The following is a 25288-nucleotide window of genomic DNA, read 5'->3' on the forward strand; positions in this document are numbered from 1 at the left end:
CACAACTGGAAATTCTCACTTTGCTTGTTTCTCTTCACTTATACAAAGAAGATTTAAAAAATATATAAAAATATTATAAAATAAAGTGAAAGACAATTTGAAAAAGACAATGGATTAGTGTCCGGCAGTAGTCAATTTAGTGCAAAAAATGTGGACGCAACATGCAAAGGTGTAGCCAGGCATTGAGCTGTTTAAGTGTTAAAGGTTGCAAAGGTTAGCATGTCCGCCTCACAGTTCAGAGGTCGTGGGTTCGATCCCGGCCCCGGCCTCCCTGTGTGGAGTTTGCATGTTCTCCCCCGTGCCTGCGTGGGTTTCCTCCGGGTACTCCGGTTTCCTCCCACATTCCAAAAACATGCTTGGTAAGTTGATTGGACACTCTAAATTGCCCCTTGTGAGTGCGGATGTTTGTTTGTCTCTGTGTGCCCTGCGATTGGCTGGCAACCAATTCAGGGTGTCCCCCGCCTACTGCCCGAAGACAGCTGGGATAGGCTCCAGCACGCCCCGCGACCCTTGTGGGGATAAGCGGTAGAGATAATGGGTTGCGGAGGTATTGCGATGCGGGTTCCAAAGGCTTGGAATCCCGGATAACAAAAACATTTTTGTTACAGTGTCTAAATGCTTATTTATATTGACCAGTTACTCTCCATTCTAAATGTCCTCTCTTTCTTTCAAACCAAAAATCACATCATCTAATAAATTAACAATGTAACTCAAACACTATTAAGAGGACTTATTCTTACTTATTTTAAAAAAGTATTAGACAGGGAAGACTGACTATTCTCAGAACATTGGCCATCAAACACATTTTAACTCACATACGAGTGCCTTTAAACAAAATATATCCACAGCCTTTGGATATTGACATACATTATGTACTTACTATGCAAAATAATCACGTGAGCTTGATCACAGTTAGCAATGCTACTAAAGGTGTTCAGTTAGCAACGAGCAACTAATAATCCTACATGCTTGCCTCTGACCTCATCAAGATGTTAACACAAGTCACAAAGATACTTTCTCCAAATCTATCAGTCACAGTGTTTTACATGTCAAATATTTGATAAGAAGTACTTTCCACACATTACTAGCCAGAAAAACACAGGTAATGTGGAGAAGGAGTGAAGACACAAACCATGTAGTTTAGAGATTTAACAAAAGTTACAGCGAGCGAAAGTTTAGTCGGACTTGCCTACAGACGGCTATTTAAAAATAGAGGCGGACCGGCCTATTGACTGTTTTTCCCCCCGGGAAAAATGACGGATGACGGACGCTCAATTTTTTGTAAAATGCCCAGCTCTGGACATCTTCGCATGGTTTGATAAAAGAATTTCAGTGTCGCTTTTCCTTCTATTGTGAAGCATGCAGGATGATTAGATTAGGTGAGTAAATGTGAGAACACTGTCTGACACAGTGACGCCGTCTCATTTTATGCAAGTCACATAAAAGTCAACTCCGCCTGCACCCATCGTCACTAAAATGAGGAAAAACACAAGGTTAAAGTCATTTGTAATTATTAACGTCACAATGATACATTTTGCCTTGCCCAGGGCAGAGCACACTTCACTTGTTCTTTGTGGAAGCTCATCTCGGTGACTCTGGACGTTATCCAAAATGAAATTTGACAACATACTTACAGAAATTGGCGCTGTTGGAAAATTCCAAATTAGGTTAATCTTAATCCAGGTCCTATCACGAATCACAGTGCCTTGTCACTTCCTGCTGAATAACTTCATGGCCGGGGTGCCCTCTCACCACTGCGATATCAGTGCACTGGATAACTTCAACGTCTCCTCAAATTTAACTTTGGAACAGAAGCTGACCATTGGTATTCCCACAGAGATGGATGGGAGTCTGAGCTCCTGTCTGATGTTTACCAAGCCTCGACATCCACACCCGTGGAACAGAAGTGAGGAGTCATCGGTTGTTCAGTGTCAAAATGGATGGGTGTACGACAAAAGTAATTTTAAATCAACATTGGCAACAGAGGTAAGTTTGTTTACCTTTAGTTTATCATTCAAGTCAAGTCAATTTAATTCATCTTGCGGTTAATGACAACAGATGTCATTTGAAGGCATTTTACATATGGAGCAGTTCTGCAACCAGGCAAACATCTTGTGATGTCCAATTGATGTATTGCTGTTACAAATTTTGGTTTCTTCACAGTGGGATCTTGTGTGCAGCAGGAAAGGTATGAACAAGGCAACGGCCACCATCTTCTTCATTGGTGTTATGTTTGGAGCACCTTTGTTTGGATATTTTAGTGACAGGTAGATTGAACTAAACTCTTATGTGTCATGGATGTGAAATTGTTGTATTGCAGTAAATAAAAGAGTATGCTTCTTTCTTTCCGACCAGGTTTGGCAGGCGGCGGCTGCTCTTAGTGTCCTATTTGGCAACCATGACATTTGCCGTGCTCAGTGCACTCTCCACGTCTTATGTAATGTTTGGGGTTATGCGTTTTTTTACTGGCATGTCGATTGCCGGAATAAGTATCGTCTCTATTGTTCTAAGTATGTAAAGCCAACATTTTTCTTGAAGGCTAAATATTGTACCACATTGGCTGACTATTCAGAGTTATCTTCCCAGATTTAGAGTGGTTGGGTGTAGAACACAGGACACTCTTTGGTATAATGTTCAGCTTCGATTGGACACTTGGAAGCGCCATTCTGGTTGGAATGGCATACATGGTAAACGAGTGGAGGCTCCTCATTCTGGCCGTGACTTCGCCCCTGATATTGGCCCTGGTTGCTTGGAGGTATTCAAGGGTCAGACCTGCCAGTGTGCGGCCAAATACTTTGGAGGTGACCCCGTCTTTGTGTGTTCAGGTGGATTCCAGAGTCTGGCAGGTGGCTCGTGGCGAATGGGAAGGTCGATGATGCCTATTATTACATCAATCAATGTGCAGAAATGAACAACAAATGCATGTTCATGGCCAACATCACACCAGGGGTACATTTGTACATGTTTTAGCTTTGGTTCAGTCAGTGTAGAGGTGACCATGATGGAATTTTTCGTGTCTTTGTTTTGCAGACATTACTGGAATCTGTTAACACTGACACCAATGACAAGAAGTACACTTTTATTGATCTTTTCAAAACGGCAAGTTTGAGGAAACTTGGCATATGCCTTGGGATTGTGTGGTAAGCTTAAGTTTTAAACAACGGGCACGGTTGGAGCTCAAAGGTTGGACGTTCGTTGATATATTAAGAATGTTAGTTTTACATTTCTGGAATCACAAATTAAATGCAATGTGTTAAATAGTGAGCGTTAAAGAAGAGGTTATGTAGATATCTGAACTCTGGAAAGAGCCAGCCTCCAACCTATCAATGTCTTACTTTCCGTCATTAAGTATTTTTTATTACAAATGTATGAAATGGTATGAACATGTAAGGTAGAAAGCTATGCTTTTTGACATGTTCAAGCTTTAGTGTGGACTTGAATTTTTTTTTTCCTTCTTTCAGGTTTGGGGTTGCATTCACTTACTATGGAATAACTCTGAATATCACCGGGTTTGGATTAAACATGTACCTCACTCAATTTGTATTTGTAGTAAGCGAAATCCCAATTAAGTTGTCCCTTTATTTCTTATTGGAATATATTGGAAGAAGACTGGTTCAGGCAGGGACATTGCTGTCGACCGGTCTTTTCCTTTTCATCAACCTGTTTGTCTCAAAAGGTTTCCGCTTCTTATCATTCTGAGTAAAGAGCAGAATTTACATATAATTTGTCTTCTGATAAAATGTTTAAACCTCCCTCAGATAAGTGGATCATTCGTACGATCGTTGGAGTTCTAGGCAAATCCGTATCGGAAGCATCATTCACAGTCATATTCTTCTACACAATTGAACTATATCCCACAGTTATACGGTTAGTCAGTAACAAACTTAGTAAACCATTTTTATTTTCCAATCTGGCATTGCATTACATGAACCTCTTTTATCATCCAGACAGAATGGCGTAGGCTACACTTCCTTAGTGGCGCGACTGGCCGTGTCCATATCTCCACTGGTCATGCTTCTTGAAGATGTGTGGCGTCTCTTGCCCCCTGTGATTTACTGCGGAGTGGTAATCCTGTCTGGTTTAGTGGCGTTACTCCTGCCTGAAACACGAAATACCAGAATGCCTGAGTTCATAGAAGATATTGACAAACCAAGGTAAAGTGGTACAACCCCTTCTGGCACTGGTGCTCCTTTTTCACGACATGGTCAGCTTGGCTCAGCTCAACTCACTATCAACACTTTTTCTATTAACAAGGCTATGTAACGTTTTCTAGTGACTGGTCTACCACATGGGTCCACCGCGTCATTGTAACATTTGAAGATACACTGCTAGAAATGACAAAAAAGTAAACATACATGCTAACGTTAGCATCCCCTGTTGCTGTGTGTTAGCTCTGGACGCTGCTGTATTATACACCATAGTCGCTACTTTGCTGCAGCAGTCAACTTTTTTTTTTTTTTTTTTTTTTTTTTGCTTCTCGGGGGAAATTTGTCTCCCTACATTGGATAGCAACCACATTCTGAAAAGCAAATACCGAAAACTGTTTCCCTCCTCCGTTGGTGTTATGTAGCATATAGTCTTCCGACTGATATTTTTAATGCTGTAAGCGTTTCACAGTTTCCATCCATACATTATTGATACCGCTTCTCCTCACAAGGGTCGCGGCATTTCACAGTTTCCCCCTGTACAATTTTAAAGTGGAAAAAAATTAACCGTCCCAAACTGTGCAAAGTATAGCCAAATTCAGATTATCTTAGCAAGTACTGTGCAGTAGAAAATTCATTGATTTACAAAAATGCCATTCATATACATGTACTTGTTTGAACTGAAATTACTAATCAACATCTTGTATACATTACAGGGAAAAAATAACAAGCGGGAAGATGATCTAATGAAGAAAAAAAAACTGTAGCGTATCCTGGCCATGTCATATTCAGCTTGCACAAGAAGGCAAAGAATATTGAAACTACAAAAGTATTTTGCAATAAAGCTTGAATATGCAAAATCTTGAGTGTTTATTTGGCATTAGGGGAGTAGATATAAAGGTTTTTATTTTATTTTATTTTTTGTGTACTCCTGCTTTTATCCAACACGATCCCTGTTGCCATATATATCCTGTGCCTCACAAAAATTGACAGAAAAGGCCACAGTGGATGTTTTGGATGTGGTAGTTTTTCTTCCTATTCGATTTTTTTTTGCCCAAATGTGATTGAAAGCTTTGATATGCTACAAACATATCAAATTAACTGCTTTTGTAATTTAAAAAAAAATTGTTATCATTATAAAGGGCATTTGTGGATACAATTAATAATCTGTTTTCTGTTCAAGATTCAAGAGATTCATCATCATGTGCACTTTAAAAACACAACGGGAACACTGAGTAATCAAGTTCTTTGTTTCCTTTAATTATACAACCAAATTTAAAAAGCAGTTATAAAAGACAGGGGAAGACCATTTTAAAAAGGCAGTGTAGTAGAGTAGCAAGAGTAGAGTAGTTAAATTAATGCAAAACTGTGTATGTACTGTAAGGGGGGGGCAGAGCAATACATAAATTGCAGATCATAATCCCTCTGCAAGTGGTTTCTTATTACTTATATGACCTGTTGATGGCCTCACACCAGCGGGGCTAACTTTGATTGCCGACCAAGTATACAGTATCATTCGCTGACTTATGCGTCACACAACAGGCTAGGTCCGCCCTTTTAACGGCACACATCATAGACACTCGCACCTCACACGCATTTAGTGTTAGGTTTCTAGGGATGAACAAATGAAGCTTTGTGAAGCACTGACACTGGTGTAAAAAAATAAATAATAAACTAAAAATTTAAAAAAAACACGCACGAGCAGGGGGAAACGTACAACTCTACACAGGGAGCCAAGACCTGTACCCAGAACCTCCCCAGATGCCGACGTGCTAACCCCCAAGCCATCATTCTGTGGTTTTGCAAACAAAAAAAAATCCAAGTCCAGTCCAAATGCAATTATTTGAACAAGCGAAATATTCATACCCAAACAGTTTGACCGCTCAAAAGTGAGTTTATTGCTTGGTTTGAATGACAGTGAAAAGGAAATTGTTTGGAATCACCTGAGTTAGGATTTACTCTAATACATTCCCCATAGTCCTGACTACCCATACTTGTGAAAGTAAACCAACCGTTATCTCAAGACAGATTCAACTGCCTGGTCAATAATAACAAAAGGGCGGTTCCTTTCTCAAGTCAATTATTACATTGTTGGTTCAAAGCACACGTACTGTACATAGGTTAACGACAGCTCAAACAAGCAAGCGTGTTCTTGTAATGGATAATCGCAGCAACTGGCAACTCATTTATTCTTAAAATAGTTTACTTGCCAAATTGTGTTAATACGTCTGCAAAATAAGACTGTTCTCAATGTGTCACCACGCTGTCACAGATCGCCGTAACTGTCCATTAACTTGGACTCCAAGACTTTTCCTGTTTTCTCTGTGCCTCGCTCCACATTGCCGACTTTGTCGTACATTGTCGTACTTTCATGATGAAGTTTGATGACGTGTTAGCAGAAGTAAAAGGCTTCGGGCCGTTTCAGTATAAGCTTATGCTAATGTTGGTAATTCCTCGTCTGGTGTTGCCTTTTAACTTTTTGCTGAATAATTTCGTCGCATTTATTCCTCCTCACCACTGCAACATCAGTGCTTTAGATGACGAGGATGTTTTTAGGAATCTTTCCCGTGAGGAAAGACTCATTGTCAGTATTCCAGTCGAGGATGACGGGAGCCTGAGCTCTTGTCAGATGTTTGCAGAGCCTCAATATCATCTGTTGCTGAATTCTTCTAACGCCACAATGTTACCTACAGTACTTTGTCAGAATGGTTGGGTGTATGATACCTCCACCATGAAGTCTACTCTGGCCACAGAGGTGAGTTGGATCTGAATTTCTCTACAAATCATCAGACAGATCCTTAATTTCTTATCGATTGGCCCTTCAGTGGGATCTGGTTTGTCAGAGAAAGAAACTGAACAAATCCACGGCCACTATTTTCTTCTTGGGCGTCATGTTTGGAGCAGCAGTCCTTGGCCATCTCAGCGACAGGTCCTCGTGATTCATGTATATTTATTTGCACTTTTGATATCATTTGTGCCTGAACTCTTACAGCTATCAGCATGAAGGCAAGATTATTTACTCCAATAGTCCAAAATAGCAGTGACAGACACTATACATTGTTTTCGTACTGTATCTCTTATAATTCCATTTTATTTTCTGTCAGATTTGGCAGGAAAACCATACTGTTGGTGGCCTATCTGATCACCTCAATCTTTGGATTCGGAAGTGCTCTGTCAACTAATTTCGCCATGTTTGCAGTCATGAGGTTCTTTACTGGCTTTGGAGCTTCTGGAGTCAGCATAATCAGCGTAGTTCTATGTGAGTTTTATGTTGCATGCAACTAATCAATTTAAGTGCAAAGGTGGGCATGTGTGCGTGTGTGTGTGTGTAGGTGGGAAGGGCACGTGTTTTCTCATGTACACCAGAAAGTTTTTTCGGAAGTAGAAGAAAGTAACAAAGTTTTCTTGTGGGCACCAAAAGGTTGGTCGCGCTCACGAGAAAACTTTCTGGTGCGCATGAGAATGTTTTTTTTTTCTCCCCAATGGCGCTGTAGAGGCTCCATATATCACACGCGATAATTATCTCTTGACCGTTTGATTAACGTTAATCTTACCATAACTCAGTGATTCCTAACCATTTTCTTAGGGCACATTAGTAGCATTTGTGGTGCAGGACAATCAGGTGTACCATGGAAAATTACTCAATTTTCCTTGACTGGGAAATCAACCCAAACATGTTTTTTTTTCAAGAATATGTTCCCAGCAGTGCCCACTAGTTGAAACACGGCATTCTGATTAATATTGCATTTGTGGAATGTGTTAAGCAGCAAAATCCACCCCTTTTTAGCCATCTCAGGGGGCGGCCATTTTGTCAATTCTGTCGACTGAAAATGACGTCACAACTGCTCAGGGCTCAGGTAACGACCAATCACGGCTCAGCTTCAGAAAACAGGTCAGCCGTGATTGGTCGTTACCTGAGCCCTGAGCAGTTGTGACGTCATTTTCAGTCGACAGAATTGACAAAATGGCCGTCCCCTGAGATGGCTAAAAATGGGTGGATTAACTCTTATTCCACAAACGCAATATTTATCAGAACGCCTTGTTTCAACTAGTGGGTTTGCATAGAACATACTCTTGAAAAAAATATGTTTAGGTTGACGTCGACTTTAACTGTTCTGAAAATGATCACATTTATTTACCATAAACGTCTTGCCATTCACACAACAGAATAAGTCGTGGCTTCATACAAGAATACACTTTGAGTTCAACTAAACAGTCCCAGATTTTACACTAAGTACCTTTTAAATCCAGTATACAGTTTATGCTTTTTATGACATTTTTCTTTGGGTTAGGATGTGCCCTGAGATTTTTAAAATGTAAAAAAGATTGAGAAACACTGACTAAACTTGACCTATGCCTGACCTAAAAATGTGCTTTTCTCTATCCTGAACATAGATTTTGATGCGACTACAACGTTCCCTAAGTGATGCAATAATGATCTTTCACTGTAGGTATAGAATGGGCGGACATCAAGCGTCGGTCTTCTCTGCTCATTTTATTGACTTTGGACTGGAGTTTGGGCAGTTCGGGCCTTGGTGCTCTCGCCTATGTAGTGAAGGACTGGAGGTACCTGATAGCCGCGGCGACCAGCCCGCTTTTACCAGCAATCATTTGTTGGTGGTAAGGAAATAGTATCAAGTGATACACAAAAGTTTTAAACCAACTACAGCATGCTTTAAAGTTTTAAACCAACTATAAGACCTTCATTTATGTTGCCTGTGAATATTCTCATTCATCCAGGTCATTTTATTGTCAGTGTTGAATCGACTGCAAGTGGGCGGTTCTGGTTGTCTCAGAACCAGAACCGTCAAGTTCGATTGATAATTAATTTATGGTGTGTGTGTGTGTGTGTGTGTCCATACAGGTGGCTTCCAGAGTCTGCCAGATGGCTGGTGAGCCAGGGAAAGGTTGATCCTGCTTATTTTTACTTAAGCAAGTGTGCAAAGTTAAACTGCAGAAAGCAGTTTATGGATGACCTAAAACCTGAGGTGCAAACTCTTGTCTGTGAATTTGTCAAGACTGACAGAATTTTATATATATATATATATATATATATAAGTCTTTAATATTTTTTCTCCCCCACCTCCCACAGGATTTGTTAAAAATAATTGTGCTAGAAAATGAAAACAGAAAATATTCTTTCTTGGATCTGGTGAGGACTCCAAAGTTGAGGAGGCTGACTCTAATTGCTGGCACCGTGTGGTATGTGATCATACTGGACTTTGTTGGTGTCTTTTACTTACATGCAATAAGTTGGTCTGCTTTACTGCAGTGGAACCTGTGAGGTCGCCGACGGCCGGCCGTTTAAAATTAGAGGCGGACCAGCCTATAGTATCTTCTACTTTTTGCGCCCGGAAAAAAAGGCGAATGACTGATGATAGCGGAAGGGTACTCACGCTGAAGACGGATGACGAATAACGGCTCAATTTGTAGTCAAATGCTCAGCTCTGGTATGTGGGAATAAGCAGTCAGTCAATAAAGCCCAGCTAGGCAGTGTATCAACCAGAGGTGGGTATTCCATCAGGCTGACAGACGCCCATTTTGCTGACAATTCATGAATGACGGGAAACATGACGGACGGAAGTGGGTTTTTGTCAGAGTAATCGTCACTAACCGGGTCAAGTACCGACGGACCTCTCAGTCCATCACTGACAGATGCCCGTTTTGCTGACGTGTATTTTGAGGGGTGGGGTTGCGGGATGGACTGACGGACGGGCTACCCAAATATATTTTTTCAAGAATATGTTGCCAGCAGGCCCACTAATTGAAACAGGGCATTCTGATAAATATTGCGTTGGTGGAATAAGTGTTAATCCACTCGTTTTTAGCCATTTCTGGGGGTGGCCATTTTGTCACTTCTGTCAGCTGAAAATGACATCACACACCCTCAGGGCTCAGGTAACAACCAATCATGGTTCAGCTTCAGAAAACAGGTGAGCCGTGATTGGTCGTTACCTGAGCCCTGTGTAGTTGTGATGTCATTTTCAGTCGACAGAAGCGACAAAATGGCCGCCCCAGAGATTACTAAAAACAAGTGAATTAACTCTGATTCCACCAATGCAATATTTATCAGAATGACTTGTTTCAATTAGTAATACATTGCATCAACGGTACAGTGTAGGTCTAACTATGGAAAAGGTTGCGACTTACAACATAGTCCTCTCGTCTCACATTATTCCTCTTAAGACGAATAAAAAGCAAACAGTTCCTGATTGCCAGAGTTATTCCTTAAAACTGAAGTCGAGTTTCTTTCTGAGGGAGGTCTGGTGACTTCATACATGATGGCAGTTTGAAGTTTTTTTTACTTACGAGCCATCTTTTGAATGAATGTGTCCTATTTAGCATGGAGGAGGACCCAAACGCAGGAGGCAAAAATTCAGTGCAATATTAAGTATCTAATTAAAGGAAAACAAAAAGGCAAATAAGGCACTGGGATAACAAAAACACTGAAGTCCAAAAACAACAAGGAGGGAAGAAACTAATGATGGGACGAGCAACACTGGTGCATCAGCACTGTGCCGAGATCTTAAGTGTGAAACCCCTATTGGTGCGTGTATCGCTTTAACAAAAAAAAACATGTGACCAATACAGGAAGTGTGTTGTTTGGCCCGGCCGTGTCAAATTGTGTTTATAAGGAAACAAACTGTATCGACATGTTGTGGGTTTGCTGGATGGAGATTGAACACTTTGGTTCACAAAATCCCATACATAAGTTACACGTTATCTCTAAATTGTATTAGATAAATTTGTTGTATATTACATGCTCATTTGAGCACACAAACAAGCAGATTTTGAACTCTTCTCATCAACAACTTCACTCAACAAACGGAGCAAATGCAATATACAAAGATCACATTTTAAGTACAAAACTAGCAATTGAATAAAAATGTCATATTATTTCACAAGCTAATGTTGGGTCAGCATGCAAGTTTATCCTTTTTTACATAATGTGACCTGCAATGATTTTTGATGTACAGCAGAGGTCAGTGTTGACTGACCAACACAGTATCAATACAGCGTCAACACAGTTCGTGTACTGTGTCCATACACTCCATGAAGTACCATCAACCCATCACTAGAAGAAAGTAAATAAACGCTCGGAAAAATGACTCGGATTTGACACTGACCTGACAGACAATTGACAAATCACAACCAACCAACAGGGACTGGAAGAAAGCGGGAAACCAAATACAGATAAGTTGACGAGACAATGAGGAACACCTGGACAAGACAGAGGGTAGAAGGGAGCTGATTGGCTAACCCCAGGGACTGGGATAAAAAGCACAGGTGGACTCGATAACCTAACAAGAGACAGATAAATGTAACACAAGGAAAAACATGGAACTAAAGTTAAAAACCAAACTCAAGACAGATTATGAGAGAATATTTTTATCAAATTCTGAATTGTTAGAACTCCGACTTTATAGGTTCCACTGTATTGTAAATTCAGCATTGCGAATCAATCTGTTCTTCCGTTGATAGGTTTGCAGTAGCCTGCACTTACTACGGCATCGGCTTGAATATCTCTGAATTCGGCGTCAACATTTTTGTCACACAGTTGATCTACGGCGTCAGTGAAATTCCCGCCAAAATTTTCTGCCTTTTTACAATTAACAAACTTGGCCGAAAGTTGAATCAGAGTGCTGGACTTCTTTTGACTGGACTGTGTTTGTTTTGCAACATGCTTATCCCGGCCGGTAAGTGATGAGAGTGCGAAAGGGTATAGAGCTGGTCGATGGGCTTAGAAACGTGCTTCTTGGATGTCTTCTTTTCAGATATGGCAGCATGTCGGACAGCAGTGGCGGCATTGGGCAAGATGTTTTCCGAAGCAGCTTTTACAGTTTTGTATTTGTACACAACAGAATTCTATCCAACAGTATTGAGGTCAGTTAAACACAATATGGAGTGATACCTTGACATATGAGTGCCCCAACTTGTGAGTTTTTCAGCTTTGTTTTTTTTATTGTTGTGTATTTGTTTTTTGCTCGAGCAAAAATTTGACTCAAAAATGAGATTCAGATACTGTTCTATGCCACTGGGTGGCAGCTGGAGAGGTAACTAACGATTATTTGAATTATCGAACAATTTTGAGGATTTTGGCGATGAATCGGTTCAAAAACATGTTTTCATTTTCATCCCTTCATTAAAAAAACAAGACATTATTTCAAATTGACAGAAGAGAAAATGTATAACAAATTATGATTCAGTTACTGGTTTGGACTGTAACATGTCAGAAAATAGTCAAATGTTGTGAATTGTTTTCACAAGTAAGAGTTGCGTGTTCTTATTTGTGTTGTTGCAGACAAAATGGTTTTGGCTGCTGTTCATTCCTCGCCCGTCTCGGTGTGTCAGTATCACCCCTGCTGTCTCTTCTTGAGGAAGTGTGGGTTGGTTTACCAACACTTGTGTTTTCCATGATGGCTTCAGGTGTTGGGTTGTTGACCTTCCTTCTTCCTGAGACAAATAACGTCCGCCTCCCAGAGACAATTGAAGATGTGGAACAGAGAAAGTAATCAGTTGTGTGGATGTTACTAAAGCGAGCATAGTTGGAGTTTAGTAAATGACGATGCAGTGTCCTTTGCTTCAGAAGATCAGACTCCCCATCTAACAAGAATGCTCCACCATAATTTTTGCAATTGCTACGAAACGCCTAGCAAAACTCCTGTGAACAATTCTCTTCAATATCTCCGAAGAGCACGCAACATAATGTTGAGCTGTCTACTGTATGTTGTACTGTATAATTCAATGAAGATTCTGAAACACAAATCAGTTGTGTGGTTCTAACGTGGCTGAAAAATTGATAAATAACCATGTAGGTTAAATCGCAACGAAGACTGAACTATTAAACAAAGTCATTACTAAAATAATAGTGATAAAGAGTTGTCACGTCTGCCTTACAGTTTATAAGTCCCATGTCACGTTTAAAAAATTTTTTTTTTTTGTAACATTTGCTGTTTACCAACACTCCCAACGCTTGAAAAAATACATTCTGGTCGTAAAGAATGTATTTTTTCAAGCTATTTGCATTGGTCAAAAACACCTGTCATTTATAAGATAATTATCCGTCTTCATAATTAATATCCAATCTGTAAATACGCTTTGCTTCGATTGGATAGTAAGTCAACATTGATTAATCAGTGAAATCATTGATCGTTTTTTACATTTGCGCTATGGGTCAGTGTTATAATAGTATGTGATTTTTTTCATTAGTTTTTATTTACTTTTTTTTTTAATTCACTTAGCTTCAATTTAGTTTTTAGATCACGTTTGTTAGTTTTTATTTTCAAGAATGCCTTGTTTTGGTTTTTATTCGTTTTAGTATTAGTTTTAGTTTTTTTAATGTATGGAGTATTTGTCAACTGCAAGATTAAAAACAACGTCACTAAGTATTGTTTAATAAAGTAAACTTTGTGAAGTAAAGATTGACCTTCCTTCTTCTGTACAGATGTACAGCAATACGGAAATAAATACTTATGAACCCCGAAAGATCGTGGATTACATCAACTGGAATAGACTAAAATGAAGGACATTTTTGCTTTAATTTTAGTTTTATAAACGTAGGATGTAGTTAATTTCCGTTTTTAAAAGCATTTTTGTGTTTTGGTTCTGGTTAATTTCTTTAATGAATATTTTTTTCCCATTTCAATTTGAATAATTCCATTCGTTTTTCATTAACTATAATAACCTTGGTAGAGATCTGTTTCACGTAAAGACAATAAGGCATAGAAACAACTAAAAACAAATTATTTAAAACTACAACTCACCGTTTCGTTGGATCTTCTTCTTGGGTGTCATTCTCGGAGCGGCAGTATTTGGCACGTTTAGTGACAGGTCCTCCTGATTTCTACTTTGATGTTATAAAATGCTTGCAGGCTGCCACTGTTTGAATTCACTATAGAAATTAGAATGAAATATAGAAAAATATAACCAAAGCTTAAATAGAATCTATTCATTACAGTTAACTTTTTGCTTTGACTTGTGAGCCCAAACTTGAGATATGAACTCACTTCAACTTACTTTACAATAAGTTGCAGACAGTCAACAATTCAGCTGTGGTGTTCATCTTGTCGTCTTTTTTAAAAATAGGTTTGAAGTTCCTTTTTTTTTTCCAGACAGGTTTTTTTCAGTAAATATTTTTCAAACATAAATCAGTAAATTCTCTATTCATATTCTCTCTTTTCTGGGGGAAAAAAACCTGGAAAAAAAATAAATCATTAAAAAAAAAAGTGTCTTCAAGCTGTTTACCGCGACTCCTAGCTGACGTTTATAGAGGCTTCAAGCCTTCTACTTTCACTCCCAGTTGACACCTACTGTCAAAGTAAACAAAACAAAGTTTTAAAATCAATTACCGTACATACCATTTATTTAAAACTCTTACAGATTTGCCTTAGGGAAGTCTGCTTTGCTTAAAGTGACACTTGATTGGGCTGAACATCAACACTTACATAATAGGTCTGTCTGAAAAAAATGATGCCAGCACTAAAGTTCACCTTGTAGTGATTTATGTGCTTCTTTGTGATGACTAAAGCCGCAAATTGGCACTCTCACTTTTGGGGCGTGTTTTTCTTTGTTTGTTCTGCATCTCAGGCTGTCAACGTCATTGCAGGGAGGCTTGATCCGTGTTGTTCCTTGTTTTGGTTTGTCATGTTCTGTTGTCACCTAGTGTCTGAAAGTGATTGATTGCCACTAAAATTCATTAGCGCATCCCTACTCTCGTCCATTTCAAACTGTGAAAATATAAAAGTGGGCGGCACAACTCCACAAATTCAAAACATATTGTGCTGATCGTTTTTTCTATCTTTTTTATTTTTTTATTACCGGTTGGAGTGGACAATACCAGGAATGTGCATATGAATTTTTGTGACAATTGATCGTAGTTTTCGGACATTTAGCGATGCAAACGCTTTGTTATTTTCCCATAGCAGCCTAGCAGCCATGGCTGTTGGCTCCCGCTAGCTCACGCGGCTAGTCGGGGCAGAATTAGCTTTCGATTACTAACAAAGTTAGCAGAAGGAGAGCTAATTCTTACCTCCATAAATGAGGGTTCGTGTCTTGGACAAGTTGCCCGCTCAGCCAGCCAGGAGCACCGTGTTTGCTACAGAGGAGGTCTCGTTGCGGCGAACGCTTTCATTCTGTCCAATATTGTTTAATGTTTAATACTAACAAACAATGCAAAATGCCATAGATATGCTGACGGTTAGCATTGACAATTGCGGTTTAAGTAGCAACAGATATCTGGCCACAATCAGTGGAGACAAAAATGGAGACTGGTACGACAAAAATACTCACAGGCATATGTTATTTATCCTCCACAAAAAATGACTTAATATTACAGCATCTTACTGAGTCACTTTCAGTATTCGTAGAAGAAGAAAAAGGCTATTTATCTTCGATTGTGTCTGCATAACCGTTCAATGTTTAATACTGCCTCCCGGTGGTCGGAGACATCCTGCGCGGTCAGATTCAGGTTCAATAGTCACTTCATTCCTTGCGGATAAATTGATACAAAATGGCACTATTTCTTCTGATTTTGCTTTGCAGAATTTGTCCACAGTAATAGTGGTGGAAAATAAACACAAGAAATATTCCGCTTTGGATTTGGTGAGGACCCCAATGATGAGGAGAACAGCTATACGTACTGGCATTGCTTGGTACATTTTAAAAAAACTGTCTCTTTGTATCCTGAAATACTAATAACTAGCTGTAGCTGGGAGAACAGTAATATTCAAAAACAATAACTACACTCTTGCAAGAGTTACTGTTGGTCACAGCTCACGCCCAGACACTCACAAGCATCCCGCCAGGCCACGCCTCTTAAAGGCAAATACACTACAGTTTTTGTATTCTGTGTTTTAAAAAGTGTCTTTTGACAAGGCAACATTTTAGGGCCCATGCTTTCTGGATGACTCATTTTCAGATCAGGGCGCTTATCTGACGGCTTTGAGTGCATTGGGCAAGATGTTTTCCCAAGCGGCTTTTACCGTTGCGTTTCTGTACGTGACAGAACTCTATCCTACAGTCATGAGGTCAGTAAAGAAGGATGTTTGGAAAAGTTTACACACCTGATTAAAAGGACACCACCATAAATGATTTCAGAGCTGTTAAACATTAAATGTTGAAAGTCTGTACACAGCCATTGCTACAATTACATGGTTCTACAAATTATTACATCCATGGCTTTAGGGTCATCGGTGAGGTGGGGATCCACACTGTATTTCATTATTTACAATAGAATTAGTTAACCAAGTATTTCATAAATGGGTAAAAATAATATATGTGTAAAATATGCAAATTCATTTTACCTAAATAATAAAATAAAGAATTCACTTGTGATGACTAATATTATTATTATATTTATTATTATTTTTTTTTATTTTTTTTGGTTTCATACCTGTGATTGCCTTGTGACTAGTCCAGGGTGAAGAACTTTTTTTCATGAATCTCACTGGGTGGGCAGTCTGTCAATCATGGTGGGCCTGTGCACACCCAGGCCCACCCATGGCTCCGCCCCTGCTGAGTAGCCTGAAACTTACAACAAAGTTGTCACATTTCTTATAATGCTATCATCAATGTCTGCCTTGAAGTGCAGGTTTTAAGGAGTGGATGGAGTATCGACTTGAGGAAGAACAAACGTAAAAAAAAATACTTATATAGCCCTTAATCACAGAAAAGTCTTAACATAGCTACAGTTGGCAAATATTAACATCCCCTGACCTTGAACCGCACGAGGGTAAGGAAAAACTAAAAAAAAAAAAAAAAATGTTTAGGACTCTAAGACTGAAAATTGGAACTAAACCTTAATCTAGAGCAGTATTCGCCTGAAATGCATGCATTTTCTTTGTTCTTTTCTGCACATTACTTCAATTTATCCATCCATTACTACCACATTTGGTTCCAACGTACAAATTCGTCTAGCGTTAAGCTTTGTCGTAAACAGGAGCAACTTTTACATGCAATGTCACTCAATGTCCACCAGGGAGCGCCATTAAGACATTTATATCTGAAACCTAACCCTACTAAACAAGTTTTTCCTAATTGGTTAAGTGATGAATACAAGACACTAGTCACACCACTGTCATAATAAACATATTGGCAAGCGAATTCACTTAATGTCTACACAAAATAAAGGCTAAATTCTTTAAACGTTTTACAAAACAGAAAATAAAATACGAGCACGTTCTGTAACAGCCCAAATCAAAAAGTCGAACATAAAATAAGACAATTAAAAAAGCTCTGCAGTATGAAGCAGTGCTAGGATAGGTAAGCTAGCAACAGCATCCACCGCCAGTCCGCAGTGCCGCTTTTTGTGGAGATGGAAATCGCTTCAAACCAATCGAAACCGAGTGATGTACTTCCGTGAGCCAACCAGATTGCGGATTTGCGTTGTAGGCGTCGTTAACGTGCCATCCATCCCCCTGGGGGTGGCCAGCGTTTGGTTGAGAGGCGGGCGCCGGATGGTGGAGTACCACTGATGAGAGCGGGCAATAAAGAAGAAGGGACTCTTTTAGCAGGCATTGTGCTTCCGCGCGGATACTGGTAAACTCAACAGGAGGATTTCCTTCACCTGCTGCGTGTGGTACGTGCTACAAGATGGCCCTGAATGTTCTGTTTTTCATCGCTTTCTAGCGCCTTGTCGTGGCTAGCAACGCTGTGCGTTCACTGTAGCTAGCGGATTATTGTGCCCGTGACTTTTCAATGATGGAGGACCTAATGCTAGCCGGCGTCGCTACATTTCAGCAATACGGCTTAGAGAAATCTTTCCGTCGATGTAGTTATGTGGAATAAAGGCGTATGAATGTTTGCAACGGTGCGGTCATTGTCCGCCTTGCGTTTAGTTTATCTCCACCCAGACGTCTCTTGAGCCGCCCACACCCATGATGGGATTCGGTCACAAGTCGCCTTAAAAAAAAGAGAGAAAAAAAGTCACAGTTACACTAAATTAAACCCACACGACGTGGTAAATCGCCTGTTTATGTTCATCAAGGTGTGTAGGGAATCTAAAAAGTGTACGTTCATTGTGCGTTACAACTCAAGTTAGTTTGTGACGCCCGTTCATCTTTTGGATGCAATTGGAAGCTTGCTAGTTGGCAAGCTGCAGTAGTTTACAAATACAATCGACGAGCCCGCGAATAAATTCTTGAAAAAAATAAAATAACGGCGATACACTTCCAATGTGCGTTTTCAACGATGGGATTTAAAAAATTTTGAAAACATATCCTCAAATAGACACAGGTGCTGAATTGTATAATAATACAGTTCAAGACAATGTAAAGAAATGAGCTGGTCCATCTCCACTGAGTCTAACTCCTGATGTCACTCACTAGGTCACAGCCCTTAAATGCACACACCAACATACAAATACTGTACTAGCAAAACTTAAGTGTCTCTTTTGTCCTAACTTCTTCTTAGCAGTGGACATACAAATTAGGGCTAAGGGGATGCAGTGACCCACAGCAGGCACACTGAGCCCCCTCCCCACTATTATTCCATGACCTGACCCACATTCGTGTCCCACAGGCGCCTGCCGGGTCCAAGCATGGGACCTGCTTGTGGTTCGAAATCTCCCAGCATTCGTCAGTAAATCTTGACCCACATGACTAGCAGGCTTGCTGCCCGGGGAGGTTCTTCCTCATCAATGCAGTCAGATTGCATCATCTACTGAGCCATTTTCCACAATATAATGGCAGAATATTTCAAGCAACTCTTGTATTAGGTCCCTGAAACCTAACAATGTGGCTGTATAGCCTGCTTGTAAATTTAGCTACACATACAGGACCAGTTAAAAGTTTGAAACACCTTCAAATTCAGATGAAGAAGCGTGACAAACTTTTGACTGGTACTGTAATGTACATTGATAAATGGGCCAAATTTGAGCATTTTTCCTCCATTCCAATAAAAGCCAACAAACTTCAGATTGTCTGATGTATCTAGATGATTATCCTTAGTGATGAATTATCCCTTCGAGTAGTGTAGGGTATGTCAAACAAGGTTATTTTAGTTAATGAAAACAATTGAAATGACTAAAACTAAAATTGAAAAAAACATTTTTGAAAATGAAATGTGTTTTGTTTTTAAAGGCTAAATAACTGAAACTACAATCTAAATTTAGAAATCTAACTATAATTATATGAAAAATGTGCTTCGTTTTTGTCTTTTTTTTAATTTTCATACATGAGCTTTCAGGTTTTCATATTTATCTGCCTATCGCTCTGTTTGTCTGCCTATATACTTGTCTTTCCGTCTGTACATCTGTACATCTTTTTTAATGTACCGATATGGTTCATGACGGCTACCTGCTGTCCGCGGGCTCTGTTCTAACGTGTGAGGTTACTATATTAACTTATCATCAGTTTAGAAGGAGTGCGGATGTTTGCTTGTCTCTGTGTGCCCTGCGATTGGCTGGCAACCAATTCAGGGTGTCCCCTGCCTACTGCCCGAAGACAGCTGGGATAGGCTCCAGCACGCCCGCAAACCCTTGTGAGGATAAGCCGTATCGATAATGGATGGATGGATAGTTTAGAAGGTTTTATCCAATTCATTGATTATTTGAAAAAAAATAAATGGTTAAAATATTCATTATTTGCAGTCCTAATCTCAAATGATTTTTCCACTGCAGTCAAGATTTCTGTGCTGGTTTGGAATGGTTACGTTACAGTGCATGTGGGCTGGTTATGTGCAGGGACGGAGGTGGAAGGCCTTCAAGGTCTGTGTGGGCATCAATAACTGCACACAAATATGTATGAGGAATATTTTAAGTGAAGCAGAGGCATTACATTTTCGTCATTTAGAGTCCTATCATTTGCTATTTTCAGTTTTACAGTGGGGTACGTCATATATCAAGGCATTCAAAATTATTCATAAGAGCTTGTGATCAAATCTTGGAATGTTCCCCCACAGGGCTGTTGAGTTATTTTGCGCTTACTGGCGTGAATGAACTCCACAAAACCTGAGTAACCCGTGATACTTTGTGTCTCGGCTGCAGGTGGCCAAAGCGAGGAGTGCTGCTTCTGGTAGCCGCCGGCAATGTCGCAGAGGAGTGGGCAGGAGGACCCGGAGCGGTACCTTTTCGTGGACCGTGCCGTGGTCTACAACCCGGCCTCGCAGGCCGACTGGACCGCCAAGAGGCTGGTATGGATCCCGTCGGAGCGCCATGGCTTCGAGGCGGCCGGCGTGCGCGAGGAGCGCGGCGACGAGGTGCTCGTGGAGCTGGCGGAGAATGGGAAGAAAGCGTCGGTCAACAAGGACGACATCCAGAAGATGAACCCGCCCAAGTTTAGTAAGGTGGAGGACATGGCAGAGCTCACCTGTCTCAACGAAGCCTCTGTACTACACAACCTCAAGGACCGCTATTACTCGGGCCTCATTTATGTGAGTAGTTTTGTCCTATAGTGGTTACAAATTTCTTGCTTGACAGTGAACTCTCATTTATCGCCGGAGCTTCGTTGCATGCCCATTCCATATCGTACCTGCCATAGGTAAAAATCTTCAACTGAGACATTTAAACTTACTAAAACACACTTTTTTTTTTTTTTGAAACCATTGTTAAAGGGGAAGTCGACACAAACATTTTTTATCGAGAATATGTTCTATCCAAGCCCACTAGTTGAAACGGGGCATTCTGATAAATATTGCGTTTGTGGAATAAGTGTTAATCCACCCGTATTTAGCCATCGCTGGGGACGGCCATTTTGTCTTCGGTTGACTGAAAATGACATCACAAATGCTCACAACGACCAATCTCGGCTCAGATTCAGAAAACAGGTGAGCCGTGATTGGTCATTGTGAACAGTTGTGATGTCATTTTCAGTCGACATAAGACAAAATGGCCGGCCCCAGAGATGGCTAAAAACGAGTGCATTTTGCTGCTTAATTCATATTCCACAAATACAAAATTAATCAGAATGCCGTGTTTCAACTAGTGGGCCTGCTGGGAACATATTCTTGAAAAAAATCTGCTTGGGTTGACTTCCGCTTGAATGTATTTGAACACACAAAAAAAAGTCTAGGGATTCACCAATCAAAATATTTTCAGACCAAGTACTCACTGGCTAGGTTTATAAGGACAACATTTCTTTAATTCAGTCAAAATTCGGATTAAAATTATGATCGGATGCACTGTTTACATGGACACTAAAACGATTGATCCGATTAGGACTTGCGTGTTCATGCATCACACTTTAGATCGTAACAAATTCTTTGGACATGTGCAGATTGACAAAATATACCGGAAATAATAATAGTAGAAGAACAAGAAACCGTGGTGACTTCCGCGTCAACAAAACATCGCTCCGTCCATTTCTACTTAGCGTTATTTCGCATTTTTTTCCCATTTGCGCTCTTACGTCGAGTTAACACTTCCTAATGGAGAGACAAACCAGTTCAGTTCAGTCAGTTCAGCGACAGACCAGTCACCCGCCATGTCTTTCGCTCGCTCTGCTTCTACGAGCTTCCGTAAATTACAGAAACGCGTATACAGATGTCACAGACCTGTGCGATCACCTAAAGATGTTGTTTTCCGTGTCCTTAAAGTATCCCTACTTTTTACTGAAGATGGCAACTCTCCAAAATGGGCTACATTGCACACAGATAACAACTCCCACTCCCCTCTCTTGATAAATTCCTACATCTTTGCTGAGTCACTCCTTCACTTTGTTTTAGTTTGAATTTTTTCAGAACCCTGATATGGGGGATTCACATTGCAGAGTAGCTGTATCAACTTCCCCCCAGTGCCACAAAATCCTTATCAAGCGAACCTACAAGGATAAACACAATCCAATTTATCAATCACATTTTATTTATAGAGCACTTTTCATACATAGAAATGCAACTCAAAGTGCTGTAAAACATCCAAAACAAAACATAAAAAGAAGACCCGTTCCCGCTCTCCCTCAAAACATACCCAAAGACATATATCCACCAGTACATCAGCTCTCACACACACACACACCCACCCCCACCCATACACGCACAAAAAAGTGTACGCGGGAAGGGCAGCCACCCCCCCCCAACGCGGAGGCCCCCCATGAGGAAACACTGGAGCTAAAAGCTAACAACAACAGAGAACAACAAAACCAAAACAAAAACATAAAAAAACAGTAGTAAAGTCTAAGAACTAAAATCAGTAAAATAAGAATAATCCTTAATCAAAAGAAAAGATAAATTAGTGAAAAGCCAAACTAAAAAGGTGTGTCTTGAGCTTCCTCTTTTTAGTTTAGTTTTAGTAAGATTTAGAAACCATTTTTCTTTTTCAGAATGACTTTCACATTTTTAAACTTCCATAGGGAAGTAATGGAAATAGACAATCTGTTGTAGGATCAAACCGTCAAAATTTGTATTAACTGGACAGGCAATGTTTTGAATATCATTTTGTACTGTTATACAAGTGTAAGAATAAGCTAAATGCTCTTAACAATGAAACTTCAAAATAATAATAAGTCCTAACATTTTTGATTCCGATAAGGATGTAAGAGAAGTAAAGACGTATGTCCTTCCTGGATGATTTTGCACTTTATTGCATATTGATCTGCATATAGTGTATGTACATGTATTGTTTTTAAGTGTAAAACAAAGTCAATCTCTGTAAAATGTAAAACCAAAGCAACACTATAGTTTAAATTTCATAAGTGTATTGTAGGTATTTTTGAGCTAAGATCTCACAAGTTTTAGTGGGCTTTATTTTTCCCCTCAACATTTTGCTCAAACATATCTTACACCAGGATAATCTTGTAGAGACGTCTGTTAATCAGACATTTGTTGACTGATTACATGGGTGAGAAAATGCTCAAATTTAGCCTTCAATTCCGCACTCCAACTTAGAACTGACTGCCCTGCCGTCCATCCCGCCCCTGTTATTATGATCCACTTAGTGAGACGCATGCCTGGAATAGTCCCAACTCGGAGCTAGTGGGCCGGGCCACCTGAGACACTGACAGAGGTTTCACTCTTGGAGAACTTTGCTTGCTGCACCAGTTCCCCACTCACACACGCGCATCACGGCGGCAGCCAAAAATTCACAACACGCACGTTACATTTTGTTTTTTAACGAGAAAAAGAAAACATGAAAACAAAGATCAAACATGTTCGATCCTCGCCTCAAGGTCTCATGAGACAAAAAAAACCCAAAAACAACGAAAATTACGTGCACCTACAGGGTTTAGTTACACAGAGGCCCCGAGCTTAACATTTTAGGGACGCAAGCAGAAAATGTGCAACACACATGCAAAGTAAACTTGACATGCAAACCAGCACGCATTCTTTTTCTCTCTCTCTGATTGTTTGGATATTTCATAACAGCCTCAGTATAAAAGAAAATATGCGCAGTAGAGCATTGAGGTTTATTGAGTCATTTGTGTGAGCCAGCCTTCACCCAGCCCACGTTGATGCTCTTCTGTTCTAATGTGTTGTGTCAATTTGGTGGAAGAGCTGTTCATTGCAAGTGAATATGCATCAAATATTATTGAAAAGCATCCCCCGATGTGATTTCTTTTTTCAAAAGTCAGGGTCCTACATTCAGCCTTTTTTGATGCTGGCCCTGTCGGGCACCATATCGCCCCTGCTTTTGATCATCATTGCAGCTGTCCAAGAAGGTTTCAGTGCAAGTGTGTTTTATTGATGCCACTCTGATGCATTATTGAATGCAGGCGGCTACACGTACACGCTCATCTTTAAGCGGCTTTGATGATGCGTAGTGCACCAGGGGTTGAGCGACTTCAGATTTTTTTTTGTAGCTGACTCCGATGAGATGATAGTTGAGTCGACTACGAGTAATCAGTGATGTCTTTTACATTATTTTTCCAGTCGTCAACCGGCTGCGCGCATCTCCAAACACAAGCTAGCTCCCTCACTTTCCCAGCAACACAACTGCACGGCTCCTGCTCGGTGTTTATAGATGAGAAGTAGCGAGCATATATTTATTTTAGCATTCATTTATTTTGGTTTGGTTATTGGGAAACTTCGGTTCGGTATATTTTCTGTACAAAAACAGATTTTGTTTTTTTAAATATGTTTTTTTGAAAAGATGACAAGTAAATGGTACATTTTTTGGGAAAAAATAAGTAATAGCGAACCATTCGGGTGATATTCTAAGAAATTACACCAGAATAAAAAATACACTAACAATAAAGATCTCTTAATTTTGTAAATTATTAAGACAATGAAATCTTTAAACACTCAGCAGCAATAGCCTATGACACACCTAAGTATTCAAGTTAAACACAAGTTGTCATTACAGTGCATGTATACACTTTTTGTGATTAAAAAAAACCTAACTCTATTAAAACTATTTTTATAATGAAAAAATACAGTAACTTTAAAAAGTTTTTATGAAATTGTATACACTTTTTAGGCATTGAAATCTTTGACAGAGCATTCTCTTTCAAACGTGTTGAAATCGTCATTGTCCACAAACATACTGTATATCTTAACCATACATCACGTTTGGACGGTGGAGCGTGTCGTCTATATCACTGCCGTGACTTATAGCAGAGCTCCCGCGATCGACTGTGCCGAGTTGAGTTTTTTCAGAGAATATTTTAGCTGCCTGATGGGATTACACACAGCGCCACACAAACTGTTCACTTTGGCACATTTGGAATTCCACAGTTGATTGCATTTTTTGTCCATGCGTAATATTCGGAGTGTGGAGCTTTACAGTCTTACCATCAGAATTCTTAGGTGCTTACTTGATATTTTTCAACTTGCTAACCGTCCAAGCTAAAATCATGTGCTAACAGCTGCCAGAACTTAAATTAGAAAATTGTTCGAAGCAGTTCAATTTCACATTGATAACAGTCCTTTCTGGATTCTTGAGATTTAGAACAAAAATAGGACTCTATTATGCATCTTCTTGCTCCGTTGCGTAGACGGATTTCCTTCGATGAAACGGGTAAGCACGCCTTAATCTGTTCTGCGTATCTTTAGCATTCAGCAAGTGAGGTCTAGTTATGTTTGAATGAAGCACACAAGAGGAATGGTCTCTACTTGCCCATTGAGAGAAACCGAGTCCCTGTTGCTAAGCATTTTTCGGTTCACAAACATTTAGTTGTAGATTTCCTGAGTGCTGAGGGCCATTTAAACTGTCAGAACCTCCCCCCGCCTCCCTCCCTCTTTCTCATCATAGTGAGGTGCTAAGATTGCATTGTGCC

General features: G+C 40.0%; 3 protein-coding genes and 1 long non-coding RNA gene across 11 annotated transcripts in view; 3 read left to right on the plus strand and 1 right to left on the minus strand.

Annotated features, from left to right (window-relative positions):
• Positions 1-1611: 1611 nt before the first annotated feature.
• LOC147146225 (solute carrier family 22 member 7-like) lies at positions 1612-4952 on the plus strand. Of its 2 annotated transcripts, XM_086034159.1 has the most exons (10): positions 1612-1986; positions 2164-2267; positions 2356-2510; positions 2587-2755; positions 2826-2949; positions 3031-3140; positions 3462-3676; positions 3759-3867; positions 3948-4154; positions 4862-4952. In XM_086034159.1, the coding sequence occupies exons 1-10, from the start codon at positions 1612-1614 to the stop codon at positions 4890-4892; spliced, it is 1599 nt and encodes a 532-aa protein (XP_085890285.1). In that variant the 3' UTR covers positions 4893-4952. The 2 variants fall into 2 exon arrangements, with proteins under 2 accessions (XP_085890285.1, XP_085890286.1); XM_086034160.1 differs by lacking the exon at positions 4862-4952 and having other exon boundaries at positions 3952-4099.
• Positions 4031-15514, minus strand: LOC147146226 (uncharacterized). 3 transcript variants are annotated; one of them, XR_015087237.1, is made up of 5 exons: positions 15175-15428; positions 14163-14340; positions 13910-14037; positions 11273-12619; positions 4031-4099 (listed from the first exon to the last, which is right to left on the minus strand). It is a non-coding gene; the product is annotated as an uncharacterized LOC147146226 (long non-coding RNA). The 3 variants fall into 3 exon arrangements; XR_015087236.1 differs by lacking the exon at positions 4031-4099 and adding an exon at positions 15435-15514 and having other exon boundaries at positions 12080-12619; positions 15175-15277; XR_015087238.1 differs by lacking the exons at positions 4031-4099; positions 15175-15428 and adding an exon at positions 15435-15481 and having other exon boundaries at positions 12080-12619.
• Positions 6520-12911, plus strand: LOC147146227 (solute carrier family 22 member 7-like). Its single transcript, XM_086034162.1, has 10 exons — positions 6520-6900; positions 6971-7074; positions 7250-7404; positions 8597-8765; positions 9010-9133; positions 9238-9347; positions 11628-11842; positions 11921-12029; positions 12448-12654; positions 12733-12911. The coding sequence occupies exons 1-10, from the start codon at positions 6520-6522 to the stop codon at positions 12770-12772; spliced, it is 1614 nt and encodes a 537-aa protein (XP_085890288.1). The 3' UTR covers positions 12773-12911.
• Positions 15515-17571: 2057 nt separating the features above from the next.
• Positions 17572-25288, plus strand: part of LOC147146228 (myosin-10-like) — a 43515-nt gene continuing 35798 nt past the window's right edge. For all 5 annotated transcript variants that reach the window (XM_086034148.1, XM_086034147.1, XM_086034150.1 and 2 more), the window contains exons 1-2: positions 17572-17721; positions 20128-20513. In XM_086034148.1, the coding sequence (XP_085890274.1) occupies positions 20169-20513 (345 nt within the window). In that variant the 5' untranslated portion in view covers positions 17572-17721; positions 20128-20168. The remainder of the gene's footprint in view (positions 17722-20127; positions 20514-25288) is intronic.

Source organism: Filicampus tigris, chromosome 6 (genome assembly GCF_054856515.1).
Source record: "Filicampus tigris isolate MCC_2025a chromosome 6, RoL_Ftig_1.0, whole genome shotgun sequence".
In the NCBI taxonomy this organism is placed as follows: Eukaryota; Metazoa; Chordata; class Actinopteri; order Syngnathiformes; family Syngnathidae; genus Filicampus; species Filicampus tigris.

Coding starts and splice junctions, on each gene's coding strand:
- LOC147146225 (XM_086034159.1), top strand. CDS start 1,612: ATGAAATTTGACAACATACTTACAGAAATTGGCGCTGTTGGAAAATTC. Junction 2,268..2,355: donor TTTGGATATTTTAGTGACAG/GTAGATTGAACT, acceptor CTTTCCGACCAG/GTTTGGCAGGCGGCGGCTGC. Junction 3,141..3,461: donor ATATGCCTTGGGATTGTGTG/GTAAGCTTAAGT, acceptor TCCTTCTTTCAG/GTTTGGGGTTGCATTCACTT.
- LOC147146227 (XM_086034162.1), top strand. CDS start 6,520: ATGAAGTTTGATGACGTGTTAGCAGAAGTAAAAGGCTTCGGGCCGTTT. Junction 9,348..11,627: donor CTAATTGCTGGCACCGTGTG/GTATGTGATCAT, acceptor TTCCGTTGATAG/GTTTGCAGTAGCCTGCACTT. Junction 11,843..11,920: donor CAACATGCTTATCCCGGCCG/GTAAGTGATGAG, acceptor TCTTCTTTTCAG/ATATGGCAGCATGTCGGACA.